This window comes from Alligator mississippiensis, chromosome 4 (genome assembly GCF_030867095.1).
Source record: "Alligator mississippiensis isolate rAllMis1 chromosome 4, rAllMis1, whole genome shotgun sequence".
Classification (NCBI taxonomy): Eukaryota; Metazoa; Chordata; order Crocodylia; family Alligatoridae; genus Alligator; species Alligator mississippiensis.
In genome coordinates this window covers 43,929,855-43,953,439 of record NC_081827.1, presented here as the reverse complement: position 1 = coordinate 43,953,439, position 23,585 = coordinate 43,929,855, and the positions used below count along the sequence as shown (strand labels likewise).

The following is a 23,585-nucleotide window of genomic DNA, read 5'->3' as shown; positions in this document are numbered from 1 at the left end:
CTACCAACATAAATCAACTTAAAGAATAACTAATACATGAATACACCCATATTTAACTGCTCATGCTAACACAGTGGTTTTCTTTTGTCTGTGAATTTGTAAATACTATTGTGTGTTTTAACTTTGGAAACATCCATGTTAAGACTGCCATTATTTAACTGACCTTATCCAAAAAGTATAGTATTGCTTTTTGCTGGTTCTCTTCATCTGCATTTAGTTTGTGTCTCCCAATAGAAGCAATCAGCTGTGTCTCTTGTTCTAGAAGTGAACATAGGGCTGCTTTTCTTTCAGCTCCACTGAGAGTGCTGTTAATATGCGCAATCTCCTCTTGTCTCCACACTATATACATATACACAAACAAAGTCTTAATTTTAGAATGTCTGAAGGTTAAACTAGCTGGGCATTTTGCTTTCATAATTTGCCCATACATACTTATTTTTCAATGACTGATTGAAGCCAAACATTCAGTTCCTTAACTTAAAAATACACAAGACATTTGTTTTGAAAATCTTCGTTCACATAAATAGCACAGAGAAAAATCAAACTGTAGTGGTTACACAGTTATCATGAATTCATTGCAGGGGTTTAGGTTGTAGCCGTGTTGGTCTAAGGATATAGGCAGACAAGGTTCCTTGGGTGAATTTGATATCTTTTATTAGACCAACCCAAATGGTTGGAGAATAGTTATTAAGCAAGCTTTCGGGTTCAAAAACCCTTTGTCAGGCTAAGGAAGCTGCAGCAGTTGGTGTGTGCTCTTCCTGGATGGAATTCATTCACATTCTTACTACTGCCAATTTAAACTCCAGAATCCAAGACAGTTTTGTATGAAAAGATTCATAGATTCATAGATGTTAGGGTCGGAAGGGACCTCAATAGATCATCGAGTCCAACCCCCTGCATAGGCAGGAAAGAGTGCTGGGTCTAGATGACCCCAGCTAGATGCATATCCAACCTCCTCTTGAAGACCCCCAGGGTAGGGGAGAGCACCACCTCCATTGGGAGCCTGTTCCAGACCTTGGCCACTCGAACTGTGAAGAAGTTCTTCCTAATGTCCAATCTAAATCTGCTCTCTGCTAGCTTGTGGCCATTATTTCTTGCGACCCCCGGGGGCGCCTTGGTGAATAAAACCTCACCAATTCCCTTCTGTGCCCCTGTAATGAACTTATAGGCAGCCACAAGGTCACCTCTCAACCTTCTCTTGCGGGGAAAAAAAAAAAGAAAAGAAAACCCTAGTCCAGGGGTCAGCAATGTTTTTGGGCAGAGTGCCAAAAACATCTGCAACCTTGACTTGTAGGATGTTGGCATGCCAGGGGTAGATTGTGGAGGAGCTGTGAGGGGTCCAATCCATGTTGTGGCAGCGCAGGTCTGGCCCCTTCCCTGAGGCACTCGTGCCAAGCAAAATGCCTTCACATGCCACTCTCTGACACACGGGCCGGGGGGTTGCATACTCCTGTCCTAGTCCTTATAGTTACAAAGATGATCTTCAAAAGATGAACTGAGCATACAGGGTAAACTTACTTTTAATTTCAAGCTCTTTGGAAACTTAGACAAAAGACTCAAAGGTCTGAATTATCCCAAATCATCTCAGTGGAGGTGTTAACAGTGAGGTGTCTATTTATGATGGTTTAAATTTCAAGCTTGTGAAGAATTTCAATGCTTATCGATCCATATAAAAATGAGAAACAGTATCCTATGAAAACACACCCAAGAAACTGGGAGTGACATAACAGCTTAAGCTCTTGCTACTGGTTTCAAGACATGTCCATTTCATCCCATTTACAGATCACACTGCAAGGGATAGCTCATTTTGGCATCTCAGGGGGAGAGAGGTCCATTAGTGGAGATATCTAGGCAGACCAAGCAGTGCTTTCCTTTCCTCTTCCCCCCTCCAAGGCTTGAGCACTACACACAAGGACCATACACCCAAGTCACAGATGAAAGTTATGGCAGCATGGTCAATAGTTGACACTAATGAGAATCTAGCCTCTTGACTCCTAAGGGCCAAATGAAGAAATAGGAAGCTCAAGAAATTGCTAGAGTAGCTGTGGCACTTAGATATGTAAACCACACAACTTTGTTATCCAACAGATATTACTGAATACATCTACAGTCACCTATTTCTATATCTGACTGTATTGTAGAGGACAATGTAACACATTATGAGTGCTGATATATGTAAACAGATCTCCTTATGAACATTTGTCTAGTCTTAAGAAAATGAAGAGGTTTTAAAACTCAACAATGTTTTTTTTGTTTACTGTATAACTTATCTTCTTTGTTAGAGTTTTTTTGCAAAGTCAAAACCCTGTGCATATATAAACTTTTTCTCAAACAGTCATTATTTAAAAACAGCAGTTCAAAAATAATGTATCCATTGCACGTATGCTCTACATGTATTGGCAAGAAAAAGAAATCTAACATGCTTTTCTATATTAGGGAAGAATTGCTGAGGAAAAAAGTTTGTGTGCTGTCTATGATTAAGTTATCTCCAGAATCTCATACTTCTTCCATTTCAAACCCACTTTCTTAATGCTCTTTTTGCTATAGAGTTAATATTAAAAAGTTTCCCAACAAGTTCAGAGCATCACAAGATACTTTCAGAACAGCCATTTTAGTCACTAGCACCACACAGCACAAAACTGCACAGTGGTTCACATGTCACAAGGGGGCAGCCTTTTCAAAGACAATGCTAGCAACTCCAGTAAGCAACTTTACACACACAGTTGTTAGAATTGTCAAGATTTACCTCTGGGCCAAAAAGAGCTAAGTAACAATGTTAAAAAATAAGCCAGGCAGTATACATACTTTACAGAGATGCAGAAATCTTTATTTGGCACATTCCTCGTTTCTTACCAGTTTTAATTAATCGTTATCACGTGTGCACTTCACAATAATTAATAACATTTTGTTACTAATAAGTATACACACATGAACATAATAGATCTTGTTTACAATTCACAAATCACCCCTGCCAAAATTTTGTTACAAGCTGTTGTTAGTTCTGGCTGACCCTGTAACAAAATCCCCCTGTTGTGATCACCAGTAATGCCCTTCACAGATCTCTAGAGGAGAATAATCTCATTCTATTACTGTCACAGTGATTTAGCTTGTGTAGACTGTTGACACTGTAAGAATGTGAAAGTAGTGCTAGCTGCAGGTAGGAAAAAATACGAGTGATTCCTAGAATCACTAAGCTCTGTTCCAATGAGGAGCGTGACTGCTGCCAGTTGCAGCCTAGGGAAGGAATCAGACAACAACAACGGACAAAAACAGAAGCAAAACAGTCAAATTAAAGACTAATGCTTTCAACCAGAGGTAACAGACATTAAGTAATGGAATTTTGTTTTTATATCATTTATACTGGCACATGCTTCACATGTTGCCTTGATATGAATTTGGGAACTTGCACAATTCAGGGTTTTGTTGTTGTATGAACGCAATGGTATTTAACTGAACAAAGAGAGGCACTTGTAAACCAGAAGTTTCAAATCTAAAAATATCTATGCTCATTCAAGAGTTCCATGTTAAGATTTATTTTCATTGCAAATAAGCCTCTTACAATTTAAATTAAAAACTAATTGGATTACAAAGCCAGCTAAAATACTGTTGGCTGTGAAACAGCCGTTTAAAAAAAAAAAATCTTAGCCACTGTTAGTGTAGCTGTTTCAAATCATCAGCCATATAGCATTCCCTAATAGAGCTGATTATGAAAAAACAAGTTCACTTGGTTTTCAATACTCAAATCCAGCACACCTTACAGGAGCTCTCTCTCTCAGAAAGTGCTAAAGGTATATAAAAAAATGGAGACCCAGAATATCACATGTCACTTTTAAAAATTCTGGTCACTAACAAGAATGCTTGTCCCTTGACTAGTGATTTACCCTCTCAAAAATTAAGTGTGATCTGCCAAAGGCACCCTAACAAGTGTGGCATAAAAAAAAACAGAAAAGAAAGAAAAAAAAAAAAAGAACAGCAGCTCAAGAGTTGTTGTATTAGTCACTAGGCTCTGTTCTCCGCCATACAGCAAGCCAATGACATAACAGTATCTTCTGCTACAGTAAACTCACAAAACTCACCATGAGACACTTCAAAAGCACGTCCTGTACTCTATATGCCAATACTGGCACGAGGTTATTTTTTACGTGTCTACTTGTTTTCTTCAAAAACGTTTTCACTGATATTTTCCACATAGCACTTGTGTGCTTTGCTCATTCCTCTATTAGCCGTTATGACAATGGTATCTTTCTGCAAAAATCTACCTCAAACTATAAGTAGGAAATGTTAGAGAAGTCTTTTTTTATATTAGAAATGACTCACTCCACTGGGGCAGCATACAGGATACTAAGTAGCATGTTTTAATTTTGGCAACTGTTTCCTAAACAATGACACAAAAAGGAGGGGGACAAAGTGAAAAACTTAAGACAAGAAAGCATTAGAAAGGCTTAAGTAAAATATGCCAATTGCCTTTTTACTTTTTGGCTGAAGTTTCACAACCTTCTGGTGCAGTTTAAATGTTTAACGTTCTAAACTACAGGCATTAAAAGATGGGTTTTGTCTAGATGTATTGTCAACTGTGTAAGTTCATCAATTATTTTAATCTTACTAAATTACAAAAACAATTCCCATTCTTCCAACTGGACTTGGCATTAGAGATGGATGAAGCTAACAGTAAATCTGCCAAACTGAACAATTATCAGCAGCATTCAGTAAGCTGATTATTTCCAACAGGAATGAAGAAATATTTGGCTGCTAGATGGTTCTTTACAAACGAAGTATTTCAACTGCTAGCTGACAAAATAGTGGAAGCATTCCCACTGATGCCAGGGCTCAGTAAGAGATTGTTTTCAACAAGACCTAACTTTGGGGCCTAAGCTGATCTGAAAATGTCCCTTTAAGAAAACTTACATTCTAAAGCATGATAAAGTAGTTCAAAGTCTTCCTTTGTTTTAGGATTCAATCTTCGCTCATGCTCCCTTCTCAGTTTTTCTTCCTTCTCTTTTTTTCTTCTTACTTCTTCTTGTGCCTCCCATTCCAACCGCAACCTTTTCTCTTCTCTTAATTTCCGTACTGCATTTATGGCATGCCATCGTCGCAAGTAAGTCTGTATTATTACCACCTAACAAGAGAGAAGAATCAACATCAATTTGAAGTAAAACACTAGAAAAAGGACACAATGCTGTATAGCATATTCTACCCACTTAATATTTTCCACAAATTTCTCTTGTACTCAAACTGTGATGATATTTTAAATATTCATAAAAGTGAGCAAGTGTTATTCCACATTTAGAATATAACAAAGCTCTTTTCTTCAGCAACAGCAGGAATAGCCACAGGGTGCATCGCTGACCACTAAGGTTCAAATTACTGAATGCCTCCCCAATTTGTGATTATTCAATACGACTACACCATTAATTCCTCCAAATCCCTCCTGAAAAAAATTCTTGTTACAGAGTACACTGATAATGGTTATGGCTGCTGATGTGCTGGGATAGTTATCAAACATGCTAGCAAATATTAATTCATTGTTTCCTCACACTCCCATCATACTTCAATTCATCTTGTAGTTCCTGCAATATGCATGATAGAGTGAGTACCGATACAGATGCTCCCTCATACACACACATATGCAAAAGTAAAAATATTTATTAACAAGATCATAAGCTTAAAATATACCAAACCTCTAACAGGTACAAAATTCTAGAACAGTTTAGACAGTCTGATTTCCACAGGACCTCAATTACATTAATCCAAAGTAATGTAAATTATCCCATACACCTACCTGAAATTTATAAATATAAGAAAATTATGGAAACAATATATAGAGACGTTGCAAAAACCAATACTACACTTTTTGGATATTGTTTTCATAATTTCCCTAATATATATATATTTCCATAATTTTCTCATATTTAAAAAATCCAGGTAGGCACGTGGGATAATTCACGTTATTCTGGATTAATGTACTTGAGGTCCTGTGGAAATCTGGCCATCTAAACTGTTATATAATATATTTCTCTCACTGCTAAGGTAAATAGACACAACACGTTTGAACCAATGGAACTGCATATGCTTGTGCCAAGATTAATATTAGTCCTAAATGAAATACTTCAGAAACATGTATATGAATTTCCAGGGGAAAAATATAGAAAATGCAGCTGAAATTGTTAACACAGCATCAACTGCACACGCTGGAACAAAGGAAGGAGCAGTCACATAACTGGGGACCACAGTCTGTAAAGTACTTCTTTCACTCAATATTAACCAAATAGTAGTTGCCTCTTGCATATCACTTTTTATCAGTACATCTGAAAACACTTTTCCATGTCAGTATCATTATTCCCATTCTACAAGTGGAGAAACTGAGGCGGAATGGCTAAAGTGACTTGGGAAGGGTTACCCAGCAGGCCTGTGACAGAGCTGAGAACTGAAGCAAACTCCTGAGTCCCAATCTAGTGCTACTGCTGACAGAAGGCTTGCTGCTTATGTCACCCTGTGCAGTTTTACCTTTATGCATGCTATTTACATACTTCTAAAGAAACTTTCTGAGAAAGCTAGAAAGGCTTAAAAAAGAGGTTTAAACAAACTTTTAAAAACGCATCTATTTCATATCCTGGGACAGAAACTATGAAAGCATTGAGATTTTTTTTAAACAGAGGGAAGTAAAGCTCTCTCAAATGTTAAAAATGCAGCCTTAGTAACATGAGTGGATATGTGCTCCTTCTCCTCCACACAAGTGAAGATTGAGATGTTTTTCACAGTTCTTCTTTAAATACATTCTTTGAATATTTATCCCATTATGTGTTCAATTAATCTTTTTATTGTGTTGCCTTACAGGCAAAGTTTCAAAAGGATAAGAACTTACTGCATCAAGCCTGTGTTTATGATATTCGTCTGCTGTAAGATACTTTCCTGGTTTTATTAGTTTATCTGTCATGTTTGACACATAGACACCAATTTTAGTCATCTGGGTGGAGGTTGTATTTCTAGTCTGTTGCTGCTTGTTTCTCTCAACAGCAGTCTGAAACAAAAAGTATGCTTATATCATCATAGTAAGTCAACATAAAACTATACTGACAATAAAGAACAAGATCAGTTACAACAGAAGCATGTAAGAGTTTAAGCCTAATCCTTAGGTGGTATTTATTCTCTCGCTCTCCCTCCTCCCATCCTCACACCAATAAATAGTTTGCTTCTGATTTTTTTAACTAAGGGAAGGGGTGGGGGGGAAATCAGAAAATGCCTCTGTTATTCTGATAATCATGTCAGCCTCCTATTCCGTTTAGTAAAAATATTATAAATGGAAGACTGTAAAAAGATTACCTGAGTCTCTTGACAGAATACTTCAATTCCTTTGCCAGGTCGTTTTTTGGGTATGGTTTGTGATCCTGCATTATGAAATTCTACACCTGTTATTCTATGCTTAAATCCACCCAGAAATGGTTTGCGGTACGTAGGTCTTTCAATCTCTACTGCTACATCCTGGAATGTATTGGCATCTATTCAGATGAAAACAGATACCAGATAAAACAATTTATTGAATATCATGTGCATCTAATTATAGTACCATAAGAATATCAATGCATATGCAATAGAATTTGTACCTAATTATATCACAAGACTATCAATGCATATTTCAAGAACACTGTTTACCTGCTTGCACTCTGACAGTTATGACATCGGGCATGTTGTATTCCTGCTGCAATTTAATTGGTCTGATTGGATAATTTTCTGGATCAAGAGATAACATCTCAATCTGGACAGTTTCATGAGGCCTAACTCCAATACTCAATAGAGTCTCACTATCTTCAATCATCCTTCCTAAAAGTAAAAATTTAACAATGAAAGGTATTCCTCTGTTTTAAAAAATTATGATATAGTTAATAATTTCTTTCCATGTAGCATTACGAGACATGGTGACAAAGAACAATAATAGCCCTGTAAGTAAAACAATCTACTCTGAATTTAGGGTAAGGTTATGTTGATGTTTATCTAAGAGATAACCCAGGTAGCACCAATAAAAAGGAGGAGGGGGGAAAAAAAAAAATCAGTCATAGCAAGAAAAGCCATAGCAATTAAATGTATTCATTTTATTATGGTCAATCTCTGCCTTCCTCAATGTGTAAGAGGAAAAATGAACTGACACATTTTATTTTTAAAATGGAAAACTGAAAAACTCCCCAACCATCTCTGAGGGGCCCAGGAAAAAAATTGCTGGTTCATTTTATAATATCCCTGATGTACATTTCTATTAACAGTAACAGAGTAACAACCTGATCTTGCAGAAGGATTCACAAAAAAAGATTCCTGTACTACTGTGGAGCCCAACTCAAGTCGGCCTGTCAGGATACAATTGCAAAATCAAGGTCTACCTATTCTGACTCTAAGATGGCACAGAGGTACTTGAAGGAACTGGATGCGTTTAAGTGGGCAGGCCCGGATGAGCTCCATCCAAGGGTACTGAAGGCACTGGCTGATGTCATTGCACAGCCACTGGCGGGAATATTTGAACACTCATGGTGCATGGGCCAGGTCCCGGAGGACTGGAAAAGGGCCAATGTGGTCCCCATTTTCAAAAAGGGGAGGAAGGAGGACCCAGGCAACTATAGGCCAGTCAGTCTCACCTCCATCCTTGGCAAAGTCTTTGAAAAAATTATCAAGGCTCACATTTGTGATAGCCCGGCAGGAAAAATTATGCTGAGGGGAAACCAGCATGGGTTCGTAGAAGGTACATCATGCCGGACTAATCTAGTCTCTTTTTATGACCAGGTTACAAAACACCTGGACGCAGGAGTAGGGGGTAGACGTCGTTTACTTAGACTTCAGGAAGGCCTTCGATACGGTATCCCACACCATACTGGTGAACAAGTTAAGAGGCTGTGACTTGGATGACTGCACTGTCTGGTGGGTGGCGAATTGGCTAGAGGGTCGCACCCAGAGAGTCATAGTGGATGGGTCGGTATCGACCTGGAAGGGTGTGGGCAGTGGGGTCCCGCAGGGCTCAGTCCTTGGACCGATACTCTTTAATGTCTTCATCAGTGACTTGGACAAGGGAGTCAAATGTACTCTGTCCAAGTTTGCAGATGACACAAAACTGTGGGGAGAAGTGGACTCACCAGAGGGCAGGGAACAACTACAAGCAGACCTGGACAGGTTGGACATATGCAATTCAACAAGGAGAAATGCAAAGTGTTGCACCTAGGGAGGAAAAATGTCCAGCATACCTACTGCCTAGGAAATGACCTGCTTGGGGGCACAGAAGCAGAAAGGGATCTTGGAGTCCTAGTGGACTCCAAGATGAACATGAGTCGTCAGTGTGACGAAGTCATTGGGAAAGCTAATGGCACTTTATCATGCATCAGCAGATGCATGACGAACAGAACCAAGGAGGCGATAATTCCCCTCTATCGGGCGCTGGTCAGACCGCAGTTGGAATACCACGTGTAATTCTGGGCACCGCACTTCAAGAGGGATGTGGATAACCTGGAAAGGGTCCAGAGAAGGGCCACTCGTATGGTTAAGGGCTTGCAGACCAAGCCCTGTGAGGAGAGACTAGGGCACCTGGACCTCTTCAGCCTCCACAAGAGAAGGTTGAGAGGCGACCTTGTGGCTGCCTATAAGTTCATAATGGGGGCACAGAAGGGAATTGGTGAGGCTTTACCCACCAAGGCGCCCCTGGGGGTTACAAGAAATAATGGCCATAAGCTAGCAGAGAGCAGATTTAGACTAGACATTAGGAAGAACTTCTTCACAGAGTGGCCAAAGTCTGGAATGGGCTCCCAAGAGGGGTGGTGCTCTCCCCTACCCTGGGGGTCTTCAAGAGGAGGTTAGATGGGCCTCTAGCTGGGGTCATCTAAACCTAGCACTCTTTCCTGCCATGCAGGGGGTCGGACTCGATGATCTATTGAGGTACCTTCCAACCCTAACATCTATGAATCTATGACTTTTTTATAGAGCTAGAAGTGTTTATGTTGATACATACCTTGAAAGATGATCTGTAAAACAGACTCTGGTATTTTTAGCTGTGTTGCAAAGTACTGCTTGAGGTTCCCTGCAGTTTGGTATATGTTAAAAGCCATTGTGATCATCTGGATTTCAGGAACTAACATGATTTTAACTGAGGAAAACAAATATGAGACAAACCAATTTGTGATATATGAAGGGAAAGTATTATAAATGCTATTATTTGGATTTAGTCATTAATTCTGTTTCCAGTACATACATTTTGGATCCCTTCTCTTTCCCAATACAGTTAATGACTGCAACATCTGCATGTATACATGACAATATAATTTGTTATATAAATGGCACACATTTAAATTATTTCCACGGTTACCAAATGCAGAAATTACATGACTTAAAATACACCCATTCCTAAACTATGGTAGAAACTTTTATACCAATACCATAACAGAACTGCTGAGCTACAGCCTGTGGTTCTTATGCAAGAGATCATTCCTCACACAGTTAGTTCTACTTTCACTCCGTGCAGGGCTCTCCAATTTCTGAGTGGCCAGTAGCTGCACAACCCTCAGCCACACTGCATGGGCCACACATCCCCAGGCTGCATGATGCACCACATAAGCATACCCACCTGGCAGGGGCCCCCAATGCATCATGAAGCACCTCCCCACCGCACTGCACTGGCCCCCATGTTGTACAACGCGCCCCCCACATGGTGCACCACAAGGGTCCCTGCCATGCAGGCTTGCCAGATCACACGGCTCATCTCCCTACAGCACCCATGCCCTCAACTGTACAGTGGGCAACTCCTGCTGAACCACATCAGAGTGGATGCCATGTGGAATTCCTGGATCCCTCTGAGTCTTTCAGTCTCCCTCAGCCTCACAAACTGTGCTCACCACCCTAAGGTGAGGGGACAAGCAACAGAAACAAGGGCAGGGGCTGGCAGGCCATTCTATCCAGCCCGAAGGGCCCCTCCAAAAAACTTATTACTCGCCCACGGCTGACCCTCTGAAAGCTGGTGGCAGGCAAGAGCTTCCAGAGGTACTGCACCATTGGACAGGGTGGACTCTGTGCTTCCACCTCCATGGGGCTCCCAGGCATCCAGCTGGGAGCCCCAGGTAGAGGCACCAAGTGCACTGCTGCACAACCGGACAGCTGGTAAGTGGTGAGGGGGCTCCTGCCTACAGGAGGCTATGGGGGTAGGTGTGCCACATGCCCCCATCCCCCCCAACCCATGGTGCAGTCTCTGCTGGCAGTGGCAGCAGCAGCAGAAGACACTGGACCCTCAGGGTGCTCAGGGATATGACAGGCAGAGCCCCCTGGCGGCATGTGGCTCTGGCCGAGTCCCAGGGGCTGCACATGTGGTGGCACCAAGCGAGTCTGGCCCACTTGTGCGTGTCTCTGAACCAGATTGGGCTGGCTCTGTGCCAGCATGTGGGGATCATGGCACTGCTGGTGAGCTGCGCACCACTGGGTCAGGCTGGGCTGGATCTGTGCCTCCATGTGGGCCTTCCAGCACTCTGGTGGGGATGGGGAGCCACACATGGAAGTATGAAGCTCACCTGACCCAATGACACGCTACTCTCCAAAGGCTCTAAGGTGGTAGACTCTGCCTGCCACAACCATGAGCGCCTTGAGGGCCCTCTGCCTGGTGCTGGCAGCTGAGGCTATGCACCGTAGGGGGGGGGGGGGGGAAGGGGAGGGGAGGAGAGGGAAAGCGAGCTGCTGCTGTTGAAAGCAAGGGCTATCAATGAGGTGGGAAATGTAGCAGGGGAGCCCACACCCACCCCACACAAACTCCATAGACTCCCTCACCCACATCCCCCCATAAACCCTACCCCCACCCACCACAAACCCCCACACACACCCATACCCCTGTCTTTCCACAATCCCTGCAAACCCCACACACTCCCAACCTTCATTAACCCCCCAACATACTTCCCCCACTAATCACCCACACACGCCCCACACTCATCCCCACCACACCCTATCCCCCCCACAATAAATATATAACAGTAAGACTTTATTTAAAGCTATTATGCAATCATCTCTATATACACCAGGGGTGGACAAGATTCGGCCCACCAGGCACTTTCATTTGGCCTGTGGCGTCCACCAATGAATTGTACTCCACCCAGCCCTTCTGCCCATGAGGGTGGGAATGAGGAACCCATAAATGCACATGCTCCCAGCACCCTACTGCGCCTTGCTCCCACCTTCAGGAGTGAAAGGGCCTGGCCTGACCACCAGCAGCTTCTGAGCAGAGCTGCTGCTACAGCCACTGGGGGACCTGTTTGGCTTCCCTGGTGTCCCACTGGGTCTGGGCAGCAGGTATGGAAGTGACAGGGTGGGGACAAAGCTGCAGCTGGGTGGAGCATGGACTATGAGGCCAGGGTTGGTGGCAGTGTGGAGCCCATGCCCAGGGGGTCAGCAGCAGCGCAGAGCTCCAGTGGGCAGTGTGTCGGTGAGAGAGGATGGGGGTGTGTGGGGACTCCCTCCCACCCCACACTCCCTCCATGGTGCACCGCCCTGGCAAGCAGAGACAGCAGTAGCAGCAGTAGGCAGGGGCACTCAGGACACTCATGCCTGGCACAGCTGCTGGTGCCTGGCAGCATAAGGCTCCAGCTAGCACTGCACATTGTGGTGAGGTGTGCAGCCCCTGCTGGGCCGGCTCTTCCACTAGTGCACCCCGCCAATGTTCCCTCTGAGGTGTAGTGGTCTATGAGTGCGCCGCTTGTTGTGAAGTTTCCACTGGGTCTGAAAAAGGAGCCTGCCACATAGGCTTAACTTAGAGTTAGCTTTTCTCTGAGATGGCCTTGAACAAAGGGCCAGTGCTATTCTGAAGGCTGACCCCAGATTGAAATAGGAAGGCCAAGCAGCAGAAAAATCTCTAGATTTTCAAAGAGTGTACAGGCTGGTGGGGCCAACCTGGGAATGCAACCTGCCCCCCAGGCACCAGCTTTCCCAGCAGGGGCCAGGCCCGACCCTCCTCCCAGTCTGGAAGGAAAGCTCCTTTGGAAGGTGTATATACACTGAGGTCACTCTCGCCGTGACTCAAAAATGTGCGAGCGGCTTGGAGCGATTCCCTTGCATCGGAGCTGCTCCGGCAAGTCGAGGGAGCGTGCTCTTGGCTGAGCTGCACAGACCAAAGCCTCCTGAATGCTTGGGGGTCAAAGATATATTTCCCGCCCCGCTTTACAAATAAACTCCTCCTCTGGATGAATGCCAAAGCAGGCAATTGCTTTCAGCCTACCTCAGGTTGAATCTACCTCAGCCCCTGCCCCTTCCTCGGGGAGGAGTCGCTGTCTTCCCTGTGCCACTCTCCCTCCCCACGGGGCTACTGGTGCAGCAAGGAGCAGAGTGGAATGGCCCCCGCACAGCTGAGCAGCAACTTACCACCAGTAAGGTGTCCCGCGCCGGCTCTGATGCCTTCCCCACTTTCTGTGCCCAAAGTTTAGAGGAAGCTGCAGCCTAGCTCCTCTCCTGCCAAGTGCGCGGCATTCAAAAGTTTGTGCGCAGCAAGATTTTTTTATTGTGCAGAGATGCGCATACACGTAGATTAGACAGAACCTCCCCACTGCACGCACGTAGCCCCTACACTTGATGGTAACCCCCCTCTCCCAAAAGGAGTACTTCTTGTGATGAAGGACAGGGACTAGGGGGTGGGACTTTTGGTTCCAAGATGGTGATCAGGGGGTGGGGCACCTGTCAAGGGGCACAGCTACTCTTGTGGCCCTTGACAGCTCACCAAAAGTTGTTAAGTGGTCCTACAGCCAAAATAGTCACCCACCCCTGAGTTAGGGGAAGGGGACTCCAGCAGCTACAGTAAAACGCAATGGGGGAAGCCTGCAAGGTACCAATTGGACAGCCCTGATTTAGTGTATATTTCCCTACCAAACTAAAGTACCAGCCTAATATCTTACTCCTGTCTTTATTTTCTGGAGCATACTTTTATTAATACAGTGTAATATTAAAATCAAATCTTAAACCACAAATTTAAGGCTATATTCCTTGATACTTCAACAGTGTAATGGGAAAAGACTAAATAACCTTGAGAAAATTGTAGCTATAAATATTCTTAAAAATGTAATGGCAGGCAGTAAGAGCCAGCAGATGATCGTAGCAAATTTCATACCTGTTGCTGTAGCACTTGTCATCCATTCTGGTAGTGGTTTCATCTCAGATTCCAAAGCCTCCAATGGAGTCTTCTTCAAGTCATACAGTTCAGATGCTAACAACTCCATAAATTTGTCAGTAGTGATTTGAGATCTGTCCTCCGTTGTTTCTACATATGAAGGAGCAGGCACAGAGATACCTGGTCTACCTCCTTCAAGTAGTTCTTCTTGATCATCCTCAAGATGCAGGTATTGAGGAATGAGTTCCTGCTGTTCTGCACTTGACTGCTCTAGTTCTTCTGGGGCAAATTCCTGCTCTACTTCCCCAGGGTCCCTTGCAGCTGGTTCCTCTGTGGTCAGTTCCTGCCCTGCTTCCCTTGGAGCTTGCTCCCCTGGGGCCAGCTCCTGCTCCTCCTGTGCTGCCTCTGTTGGTTCATCCAGGGGCAAAGGCTTTTCTGTTGTATCCACGTGATTGGTTTCTGCTTGTGGTATTATTACAGGTGCGTGCTCTATCATTTGCTTAGCAGTGTCTAGTACTTCAGTTTGATCTTCTTCACCAAGGATCTCCCCTGCCTCCTCCGCATCAGCCATCTTCCTAAAATAAAAGTTTCCACTAGCTTTAACAGTCACCTTGCACAAATCAGTAGAATTTCCCCCCAGTAGTTAAGACCCTATTGGGCTACCTTACCCAGAGAAGGCAGTCTTTCACTGTTTCCTACTCTGGTACTTAACCTATATTTTGAGCCAAAATAGAAAAATAACAACTGTCAAACAAGAAAGACAACAGAGCTAAGGATGGGCTTGAGTTGTTCAGCTGGTTTCACAGGATCATAGAAAATTACAGTTAGAAGGGACCTCAGGTCATCTAGTCCAAACCCCTGCTCAAAGCAGGACCATCCCCAACTAGATCATCCTGGCCAAAGCTTTGTCTAGCTGGACCTTAAGAACCTCCAAGGATGGAGATTCCACCACCTCTCTGGGCAACCTGTTCCAGTGCTTCATCACCCTCCTAGTGAGAAAGTTTTTCCTAATATCCAACTTAAATTTCCCTTGCTGCAACCTAAAATCATTGCTCCTTGTTCTGTCATCTGCCACCACTGAGAACAGTCTAGCTCAGGGGCAGGCAATTATATGAATATAACTAAATTTTTTTAGGGGCCCCTGGGGCTGGATAGAATGGCATGGCGGGCTGCATCTGGCCCACAGGCTGCATTCTGCCCACCCCTGGTCTAGCTTCATCCTCTTTCAAACCTCCCTTCAGGTTACTGAAAGCTACTATTAAATCCCTTCAGTCTTCTCTTCTCCAGACTAAATAAGCCCATTTCCCTCAGCCTCTCCTCACGTCTCCCAGACACCAAACCATTTTTGTTGCCCTCCGCCAGACTTTCTCCAATATGTCTACACCCTTTCTGTAGTGGGAGACCCAAACCTGGACACAGTACTCCAGATATGGCCTCACTAGTACAGATCAGAGAGGAACAATCACTTCCCTTGATCTGCTGGCAATGCTCCTACTACCGCAGTAGTTTCCATTCTGAATAGTTTGCACTCAGTGAGACGTTGCTCATACAGGTAAGGCACAAGGGCATCTATTTTCCAGAACCTGCCACAGGAATACTCTGCAGTATCTCAGGCAGGGCAGAGCACAATTGTCCTTCCCCTCACAGGCTATACCTCCTGCCCTACCACTGCCAACCCCAAGATGCAGCTGGGGGTGGTTCCTCCTGCAGATGGCTCACCAGGGCCCCTACACCACTCGCTGCCTCGGCTCCGCAACTCACCCAACCATGTGGCACGGCCCGCAAGCCCGCCTGGGCCACAGCCCGTTGCCAGACTCTGGAGAAGCGTCGCGCCTGGCACTGCACCCCCGGCACGTGCACGCACCAGCACAACCTTCGCCGCGCGCCACGAGGGGAAGGCGCCGCACTGCGCCTGCGCACTCCCACCGGCACCCGGCCGCATCGCGCCTGCGCGCGGAAACCCGCCCCGCCCCGCCCCCGGGACTAACGCTCCCGACATGCAGTGCGCCCCAGGCCCGCAGCTCGTGCCTCGCCGGTCGCTATGAAAGCACATTCCGTGGCTGCCCCAACACCGCGTGCGTCGCCCCTTGCCTCCGTCACCCGGGCACTATCTTAGCGGCCGAGCTCCAGCAGCGCTGCCCAACAGTACCACCGCCTCTCCCTGCGCGCAGCTTGTGGCGTCCACCTGGTGATACTGTCACCACGGCAACCCGAGACTTCGCGAGATCTCGCGCGATCTGGGGAGAGCACGCTCGGTGCGGCCCGGGGCGCGGTCTCTGCTTTCATAAGGCGGGGCGGGCTAAACTGCGAACCGTTACACGCCCCACCCCCTCCCTCCACGCCCCAGCGCATGCGCTTCCACCTGGCTCGCGGCGGTGCCCTGGAGCGCTGCGCGCGCAGGAGGGAAAGCGCGTACACAGCGCGCCCTGTTACGTAAATTATTTCCACAATTACCAAATGAAGAATTTACATGACTTAAAATACACCCATTTCTCAACCGTGGTAGAAACTTTTATCCCGATACTGTAGCAGAAGTGCTCAGCTGCAGCCCGTGGCTCTTACCTAAGATGACTCCGCACACAGACAGCCCCACCGGCGCTCAGTGCAGGGCTCTCCAATTTTTGCGTGGGCAGCTGCAGACCCCCCGGCGGCGCTGCATGGGCCACACGCCGCGGGTGGAGTCCAACTTCACTGCGTGATTCATTGTGTAATAGATCTAACATGACTGAGGCCACTGGTGACACAACGCGTAGGGGGTGCACATGGATGCATATTCACCCCCTGAGCATGGCGGAGCACCCCCTGCGAAAAGGCACCACTGAGACGGCTGGTGGCAGGTGGTCACTACTCACCAACCCCCCTTTTCACTGACGCTGCCCGTGGCATCTGCGGGCGGTCCACGGTAGCTACTGGTCACTGCTGGTGGTGTCTGCAGGTGGTTGTTGACCGCCAGTCAGCACCTGCCACCCCCACCCACCCAACAGCACTTGCAGCTGCCTGCAGGAGCTCCCTGCTTGCTGCCACCACTGCCTGCGGGAGCTTGCTGTGCCCCCGCAGCCTCTGGGGCACGCGGCATTCATGACTGAGGCCTTTGTTCTGACAACAGGCCTGTTGTACATGCAGAAACTCCACCAGCCCCATGACAGTCCTGGAAGCAGCCCAGAGGATCCGGCTCTCAATGCCGGCTTCCTAATGATGCGCAAGATGGCGTGCTAGGATGGGGAACCCACAAGAGACTGGTTCCTAGTTGTGGCAGCACAGCCCTGGCACCTTCCCTGCCATCTGCCCCAGGGACGTGCACCTACTGCTGACAATGAGCCGGGCTAGGGCTCTGCAGACCCTGGTGCATTTCCTCGCAGCTGCCCACCACAGCCAGTCTACGCTCTGAGCAGGCCCCTGCCGCCTGCCACAGAGCCCAGGCTGCTCGCAGCAGGCAGTGGGAAGGCTGCAAGCAACTGCACTAAGGTCCACGGAGCTCCAGCCTGACACGTTGCTGGCAGTGGGTGCACCCGTACCTTGAAGCGGATGGCAGGGATCAGGGCTCTCACAGCTCCCCCACCATCTGCCCCGAGGTGCAGATGCAAAGCAAAATGCCTTCGCATGCCATGCTCCAACACCATGCCTGGGGTCACCTACCCTGTGCTAGAGCAGTTCTGTCACAAGGAACTCAGCAAGGCCGCAAAAGAGCAGATAGTTTCAACACTACAGGTTCCTGCATGAAATCTCTGTAGCGCGGCTCCTTCAGTGCCACCCGTGAGCTGCTCTGTGGCTGCTACACACTGTCACGGCTGCCGTGCTGGGCAGCCCAGAGGCGGCGGTGGTGGCAGTCTCACTTCAGCCTAGCGTGGCGCAGGCTTCCGGCAACCACACTGCAGCCTAGTGTGGTGTGGGCTCCAGGCAGCTGCACCAAAAACTGTGCCACGGCAGTAAGGGGGAGGGGCCACTTTTCCCCATGCTGAGCAGCAGTTTCTGACCACCTGCTGCTGCTGCTCAGCCCCACAGGCGAGCCTGAAGCTGGTGCTGGGGCTCAGGTTCAGCAGCAGCAGCACAGGACAAACTGCTGCTCAGTGTGGGGGAAAAGGACCCCTCCTCCTCCTACCGCTACCGCTTCCTGGTGCAGCCACTTGGAGCCCACATGGGGCTGCCCTGTATCTGCTCTGCGCTGCCACCACTCCCCCATGGGACAGCCCAAAAGTGGTGGTGACATGGTGGAAAACTAGGATGGCCCAAAGTGGACTCCAAGCGGCTGCACCAGGAAGTACTGGCAGCAGGAGGGGGAGGCACCACTTCCCCTGCCATGCTGAGCAGCGGTTTGTTCTGCACTGCCCTTGCTCAGCCCAGACAGGCGAGCGCGGGACACGTGAGGTTGGAGCTGTGTGTGCTGGTCCCCACCTGTACCGTGGGGCTGGGGTGGGGGGGAAACTGGGAGCGAGCAGGAGCACAGGGTTTGTGCCAGTGCCCTGGGACAGCACTGGTGGGGCCCAGAATAGGATAGCAGGAGCCTGGGGTCCCAGCCAACAGGGGCTCTATGGAGCCAAGCCAGCGGCTCTCTCTCCCTGCTGCTGCAGCCCAGCCTGGCTCCACAGACCCCTGTGTGCCTGCGTCCCTGCCACCCTGCTCTGGGCCCCACGCTCCTGCATGCCCACTCACTCCCCGCCCTCCCCGTTTTCTCTACTTCCCTGCCCACCACTCCTGAACCACGTGGCTCCTGGCTGCATGGCCGCAACAGCAGAATTCAGCAGAAGCCAGCCCGGCCCTGAGGACTGGGGCCATGGCTGACTGGTGCCTCGAGTCCGTGATCAGGGGGGAGGTCCCCCGGCAACTGATCCCACTGAGGGGGGTCCCCTAGTGGCCGATCCCACTCACCAAAAAGCAGCCACACCGCTTCCGGAAATCCCATGGCCACTTCCAGAAATGGCGCAGCCACTTTTGCTGCCAGCCCCGCTCCCCAGCCGGCACTCGCAGAGGGAGCGCTGGTGCTCCCACTGGCTGAACAGGGAGCGCAGCCTGCCGGGGTGCACCCCCTACACGTCATCCCTGACTGGGGTAATTGCCCATGGTCATTCCCTGCCTCCCCATCCTCCCCCCCCTTCTTACTGAATTTCCCGCTCTGGCAGGAACGAACAGCCCCATGGTCCCAGGCCAGAAGGCTCTGCTAGGCAGGGGCTTCCAGCTGTGGGGGTCAGGCCTTGTTGTTGCAGGGTCCTGCCATGGCTTCTCCTGGGTCCTACTGCTACTGGCTCCTGTCATCTTTGACAGGCAGACAGGAGCAGATAAATATTTTCTAAATTTTTTAGGGGCCCCATGGGCTGGATAGAATGGCTGATGGCCTGCATCTGACCTGTGATCCACATTTTGCTCACCCCTAGACTAGATAATCTCTGGAGGCCCCTTCCAGCCCTACTTCTCTATGAGTTCTGTAGTGTCACTGGGGTGTTCCAAGTTCCTTTGGACAAAGAGGTGGAGGTTTTCAAAACCTGGCTAGACAAAGATTTGACTGGGATAATCTAGTTGGGGATGGTCCTGTTTTGAGCAGGAGGTTGGACCAGATGACCTCCTGAGGTCCCTTCTAACCCTAACTTTCTATGATTCTATATATATTTTTTTGGTTTTCCCCCAACCCTCCTCTGTGAAATAATATGCATATAAATAAAAAATAGTCCTTCTTGGCTTGCACCAATTTCTTCTCCTTCCATCCCCTAAGATCTTCTGCTGTAGAGGAGAAACTGTTATATTCAGAATGCAGCCAGCTAAACAGATAAGTAGGGTAGGATGCTGGTAGCAGACTGCCTCCCTAACTGCTGTTACATGGCAATCAGCAGGTTGTTGGTTCTAACAAGCTCAAAGTGCTTCCATTAAGCTACATCCTACACATACTATTTTGCACTTACATAATGACTTTCATTAGAGAATATCAAAGTGCTTTAAAAAGGCAAGATTTCTTAACTTCAGCATTTGCACTGATTTGCCATGCAGTACTACAGAAGGAAATCAAAATCTCTTTTTCTTTCCTCACATTCCTAGCATGGTTAGGGCAGGGAGGGAGGTGGAATCAAGCACAACCATATTTATTCTGCCAATCAGTCTCACTGAACTAGGCCTTGCTAGAATATTTGCCTTGGAATGAATCACTTATAAATCAAATTCAACAATAAATAATTCATCTGTACAAATATGTATGCTGTTTTTTGCTTCATTGATTTGAACTACATACATATGTAGGGAGCTTGCGTGTAGAAGAAATGCCTTTTCTCTGGAAGGACTGTTTTTCTTAGCCAGCAAAAAGCATTAGGTAAAAATGGCCAATATTTCAAGTAGGGCACATTGAGACATCAGACTTCTCAAAACACTCATCTATTCTTTCTTACCACTTCATTGTCATATATGCATTGCATGTTTATTTTACATTATAAAAAAGAATAATCAAACACGATCAACTTACTGTATTGAGATATTTGTATTTTAGCCTTGATGATGACCTATATATTCGTAGGCATAAGATAACAGCTGAGAAACAAATAGTATCCTATTAGTGAATCTTAGAGTTCAGTGAAGACAAAATTGTGTGTGTTGGGGAGGTGGGGGGTTGCTGTTTGAAGTAGCTAACATCTATTGAGGCTAATTTAGACACTACAACTGAAAAATTAGACTGTGGAAATAAAACTTGAGACTATAAAAAACATCTGTAACCTGCAACAAATAGGGAGTAAAGAGACTGGCCTTCACAACTGTCAAGTAGGTTAAGTTAGTAAACAAATTCAAAATTTCCAGCATAGAAACATTTCCCCCCCACAAACAGAAATATTACATTAAAAAAGTGGAATAAGTTTGAAACAATGCAAAATGTTAAATATCATCTGGGCTTTGGTCCCATGTTGCACGAAGTATGAGTATTTTTCTTCATTTATAAGTTCACAAGCTTATAGATCAAGGGCAGGCAAAATACAGTCCATGGGCCCTATCCGGCCCAGCAGGCGGTTTCAGCCAGCCCACAGGCACCCCACAATTAAATGAACCTCATCCAGACCACACTCTTCGCTCCCAACCACTGCTGCAGCTACCAGGGGACCTGCTTGACTTCCCTGGCCTCCAGCAGCTCCTCCTGCATTCCTGCAGCACTCGCTCTGGGCACCAGGTAGGGAAGCTGCAGCTGGGTGGGAACATGAAGCACAAGGCTGGCCTGGAGCCCATGCCCAGTAGGGCAGCAGGAGCACAAAGCTTGGGTGGGCAAGGTGAGGGCATGTGGGGTTTGTGGGGTGTGAGGGAGGGTATGCTTCCCCTCCCCCACCCTGGAGCACAGCCCCTGCCAGTGGCAGTAGGCCCTTGGGGTGCTTCCAAGTTCAGGGATCTGCACATGGCAGCAAGGAGTAGAGCGAGACTGGCTTGCCTCTATTGCGTGCAACTCAGGTGTAGCTCTTGGCACTCACGCACCAGCAGGGAAGCTCGGCGTGATGGAACCAGCTCCCTTCCCCTCTCTAAAAGGAGTACTTCCAGTGGCAAAGATTGGCGGGAGAGATGAGGAGGAGAGGACAAGGGATGGCAGGGATGACTTTTGGTCCCACGATGACAAAGGTGGGGGTGGGGGGCAGCTGTCAAGGGGTGGGGCTACCCTTGCTGCCCTTGACAGCTCATAAGTCATTAAGCAGCCCTCCAGCTGAAATAATTGCTCACTCCTGTTGTAGGCAGTAGAATATTACAAGTGCTGCTTGATTTTCTTTAGCAGGAGTAGGACCAGACTATCCAAACATTTATGTTGTTACAGTAACAGTTATGTTTTGATAAGAGATTAGAAAGAAGTTTTGTACTACTACTGCATTTTGTAAAAGTGTAGTTCTCTTGTAGGCAAATTTAAAAGAGCTATTGCACTTGATATAACAATTACTGATAGTCTGCATCTCATATCAGTTCAGTACTGGCTCTCTACAACAGTTCTCAGCCTTGTTAGACTCAATGCACCCCTTCAAAAATGTCAGCTCTTGGTTTTCAGTCATTCTTGCCTATGGAGAAATAATAAAGCAATACTGCTGTTGAAAAGAACTCAATGACCACAACAAGTTACAGAATTATTTTGACATTATGGATTCCTATTCAAAATCTCTGGGCTTATCTTGTGAATCGTATGTAAATACTCACACACTTGATAGTGCTGGTATTAAACAATGCATTGTTGCACACTGAAAATCACTGATGTAAAACTATTCTTCATTCATCATCTGACATTGTTCACCTGTGTTCAGCTTGTAATACCTTAGCATTTGTCATCTGACACAACTGCATTTATTTAACTGTAGTCCTCATGTAAAATGCCATCTAGTGGCTTTTATCTTGGGAAACAATCAACCTTACTAATATTAAATCTTAAAGAACTATTTAAAACATTCTTATTGCGGATCAGCAGTATTATTGCAGTAAGATAAATCCAACTAGACAACATACCGAAAATCAGATGTGCCCATTTAAAAAAGAAAAAAAAAGCTCTCATTACTAAGACAAAAAGACAACCAAGCCTACCTCACTTAAAAATAATCAGAGAAGAATTGAACTATCCAAAATCTAGCAAGCAGTCAAATAACTAAGTTTTATTTTTAAAACATTGACTTGTCAACTTTTATAGTGCAGTTCTCTATCCACTTGATTCAGAGGCTAGGTACAGACATTCGAAAAGCCCGAGGCGAATTCTAACTTACACAGGTTTCTCTAAGCGGACTACATTAGTTCAGAACCAGACAGAAAGCAAGTTCACCCTTTCATGGAGGGTGGCAGCCACAAAGGCTTCCTGCACTGACCAAGGAAGCCTCCCAGTGTGGCAGAGCCTGCCAGGAGCACACTATCTCCCTGCCCCCACTGCAGGTGTCAGCTGCAGGCAGCCACCAGAGGGAGGCTTACTTGCCCCCCCCCCCCCCCCCCCCCAGCTTGTGGCAGCATAGGAGTCCCTGGGCTTTGTTTGGTATGGGGGCACAGGGATCCACCCGAGGCAGAAGAGAGGCAGAGTGGGGCAGAAACGGGGACTCGGGAGCTGCTGGGGGGAAGCAGTGCACCCTGCATTCCTGGCCCAGCTTAGTAGGGCACAGAAAACTTTAAAATTTGAAGTTTGTTTGCCTACTTTTTATGTATAAATACAATAGTGAGATCTTAAGTCACATGTAAGATGTTATACAGCACAACAAAGTCATAGGCAGGGATCCTGGTTTTCTCTGTTAAGAAATCCAAAATTCTCCAATTAAAACACCCAAAATCCAAGTTTTTCTGCAATTAAAATGAAACACCACTATATATATATTTTATGTACAGGCAACCCCCACTTAGCATTCTTAATTGGTTCCTGAAAAACCAAGCGTTAAGTGAAATGAGCATTAAGCAAAACAAAGTATTTGACAACTCAAGATGGCGACTGCAATTGCTTTTAATGACCCAAGATGGTGACCGCAAGTGTTATAACAAAGTCACTGGGTGCTAAGTGAAATTAGGTATCAATTTAAAATGAGCG

The 23,585-nt window shown here is 46.5% G+C and overlaps 1 protein-coding gene across 7 annotated transcripts in view; it reads right to left on the bottom strand.

Moving 5' to 3' along the window:
- The window catches only part of IQUB (IQ motif and ubiquitin domain containing), a 62,365-nt gene extending 45,996 nt beyond the window's left edge, over positions 1–16,369 (bottom strand). Inside the window, exons 1-9 of one of the 7 annotated variants that reach the window (XM_019491932.2) lie at positions 16,190–16,369; positions 14,767–14,810; positions 14,099–14,673; positions 9,980–10,114; positions 7,651–7,818; positions 7,321–7,496; positions 6,863–7,018; positions 4,906–5,116; positions 164–339 (exon numbers count right to left, since the gene is read on the bottom strand). In XM_019491932.2, coding sequence (XP_019347477.1) covers positions 164–339; positions 4,906–5,116; positions 6,863–7,018; positions 7,321–7,496; positions 7,651–7,818; positions 9,980–10,114; positions 14,099–14,669 — 1,593 coding nt within the window. In that variant the 5' untranslated portion in view covers positions 14,670–14,673; positions 14,767–14,810; positions 16,190–16,369. Of the gene's footprint in view, positions 1–163; positions 340–4,905; positions 5,117–6,862; positions 7,019–7,320; positions 7,497–7,650; positions 7,819–9,979; positions 10,115–14,098; positions 14,674–14,766; positions 14,811–15,859; positions 16,033–16,126 lie in introns of those variants that run through there. The other 6 variants (XM_059725924.1, XM_059725925.1, XM_019491922.2 and 3 more) reach the window with 6 other exon arrangements.
- Between the last annotated feature and the right edge of the window lie 7,216 nt (positions 16,370–23,585).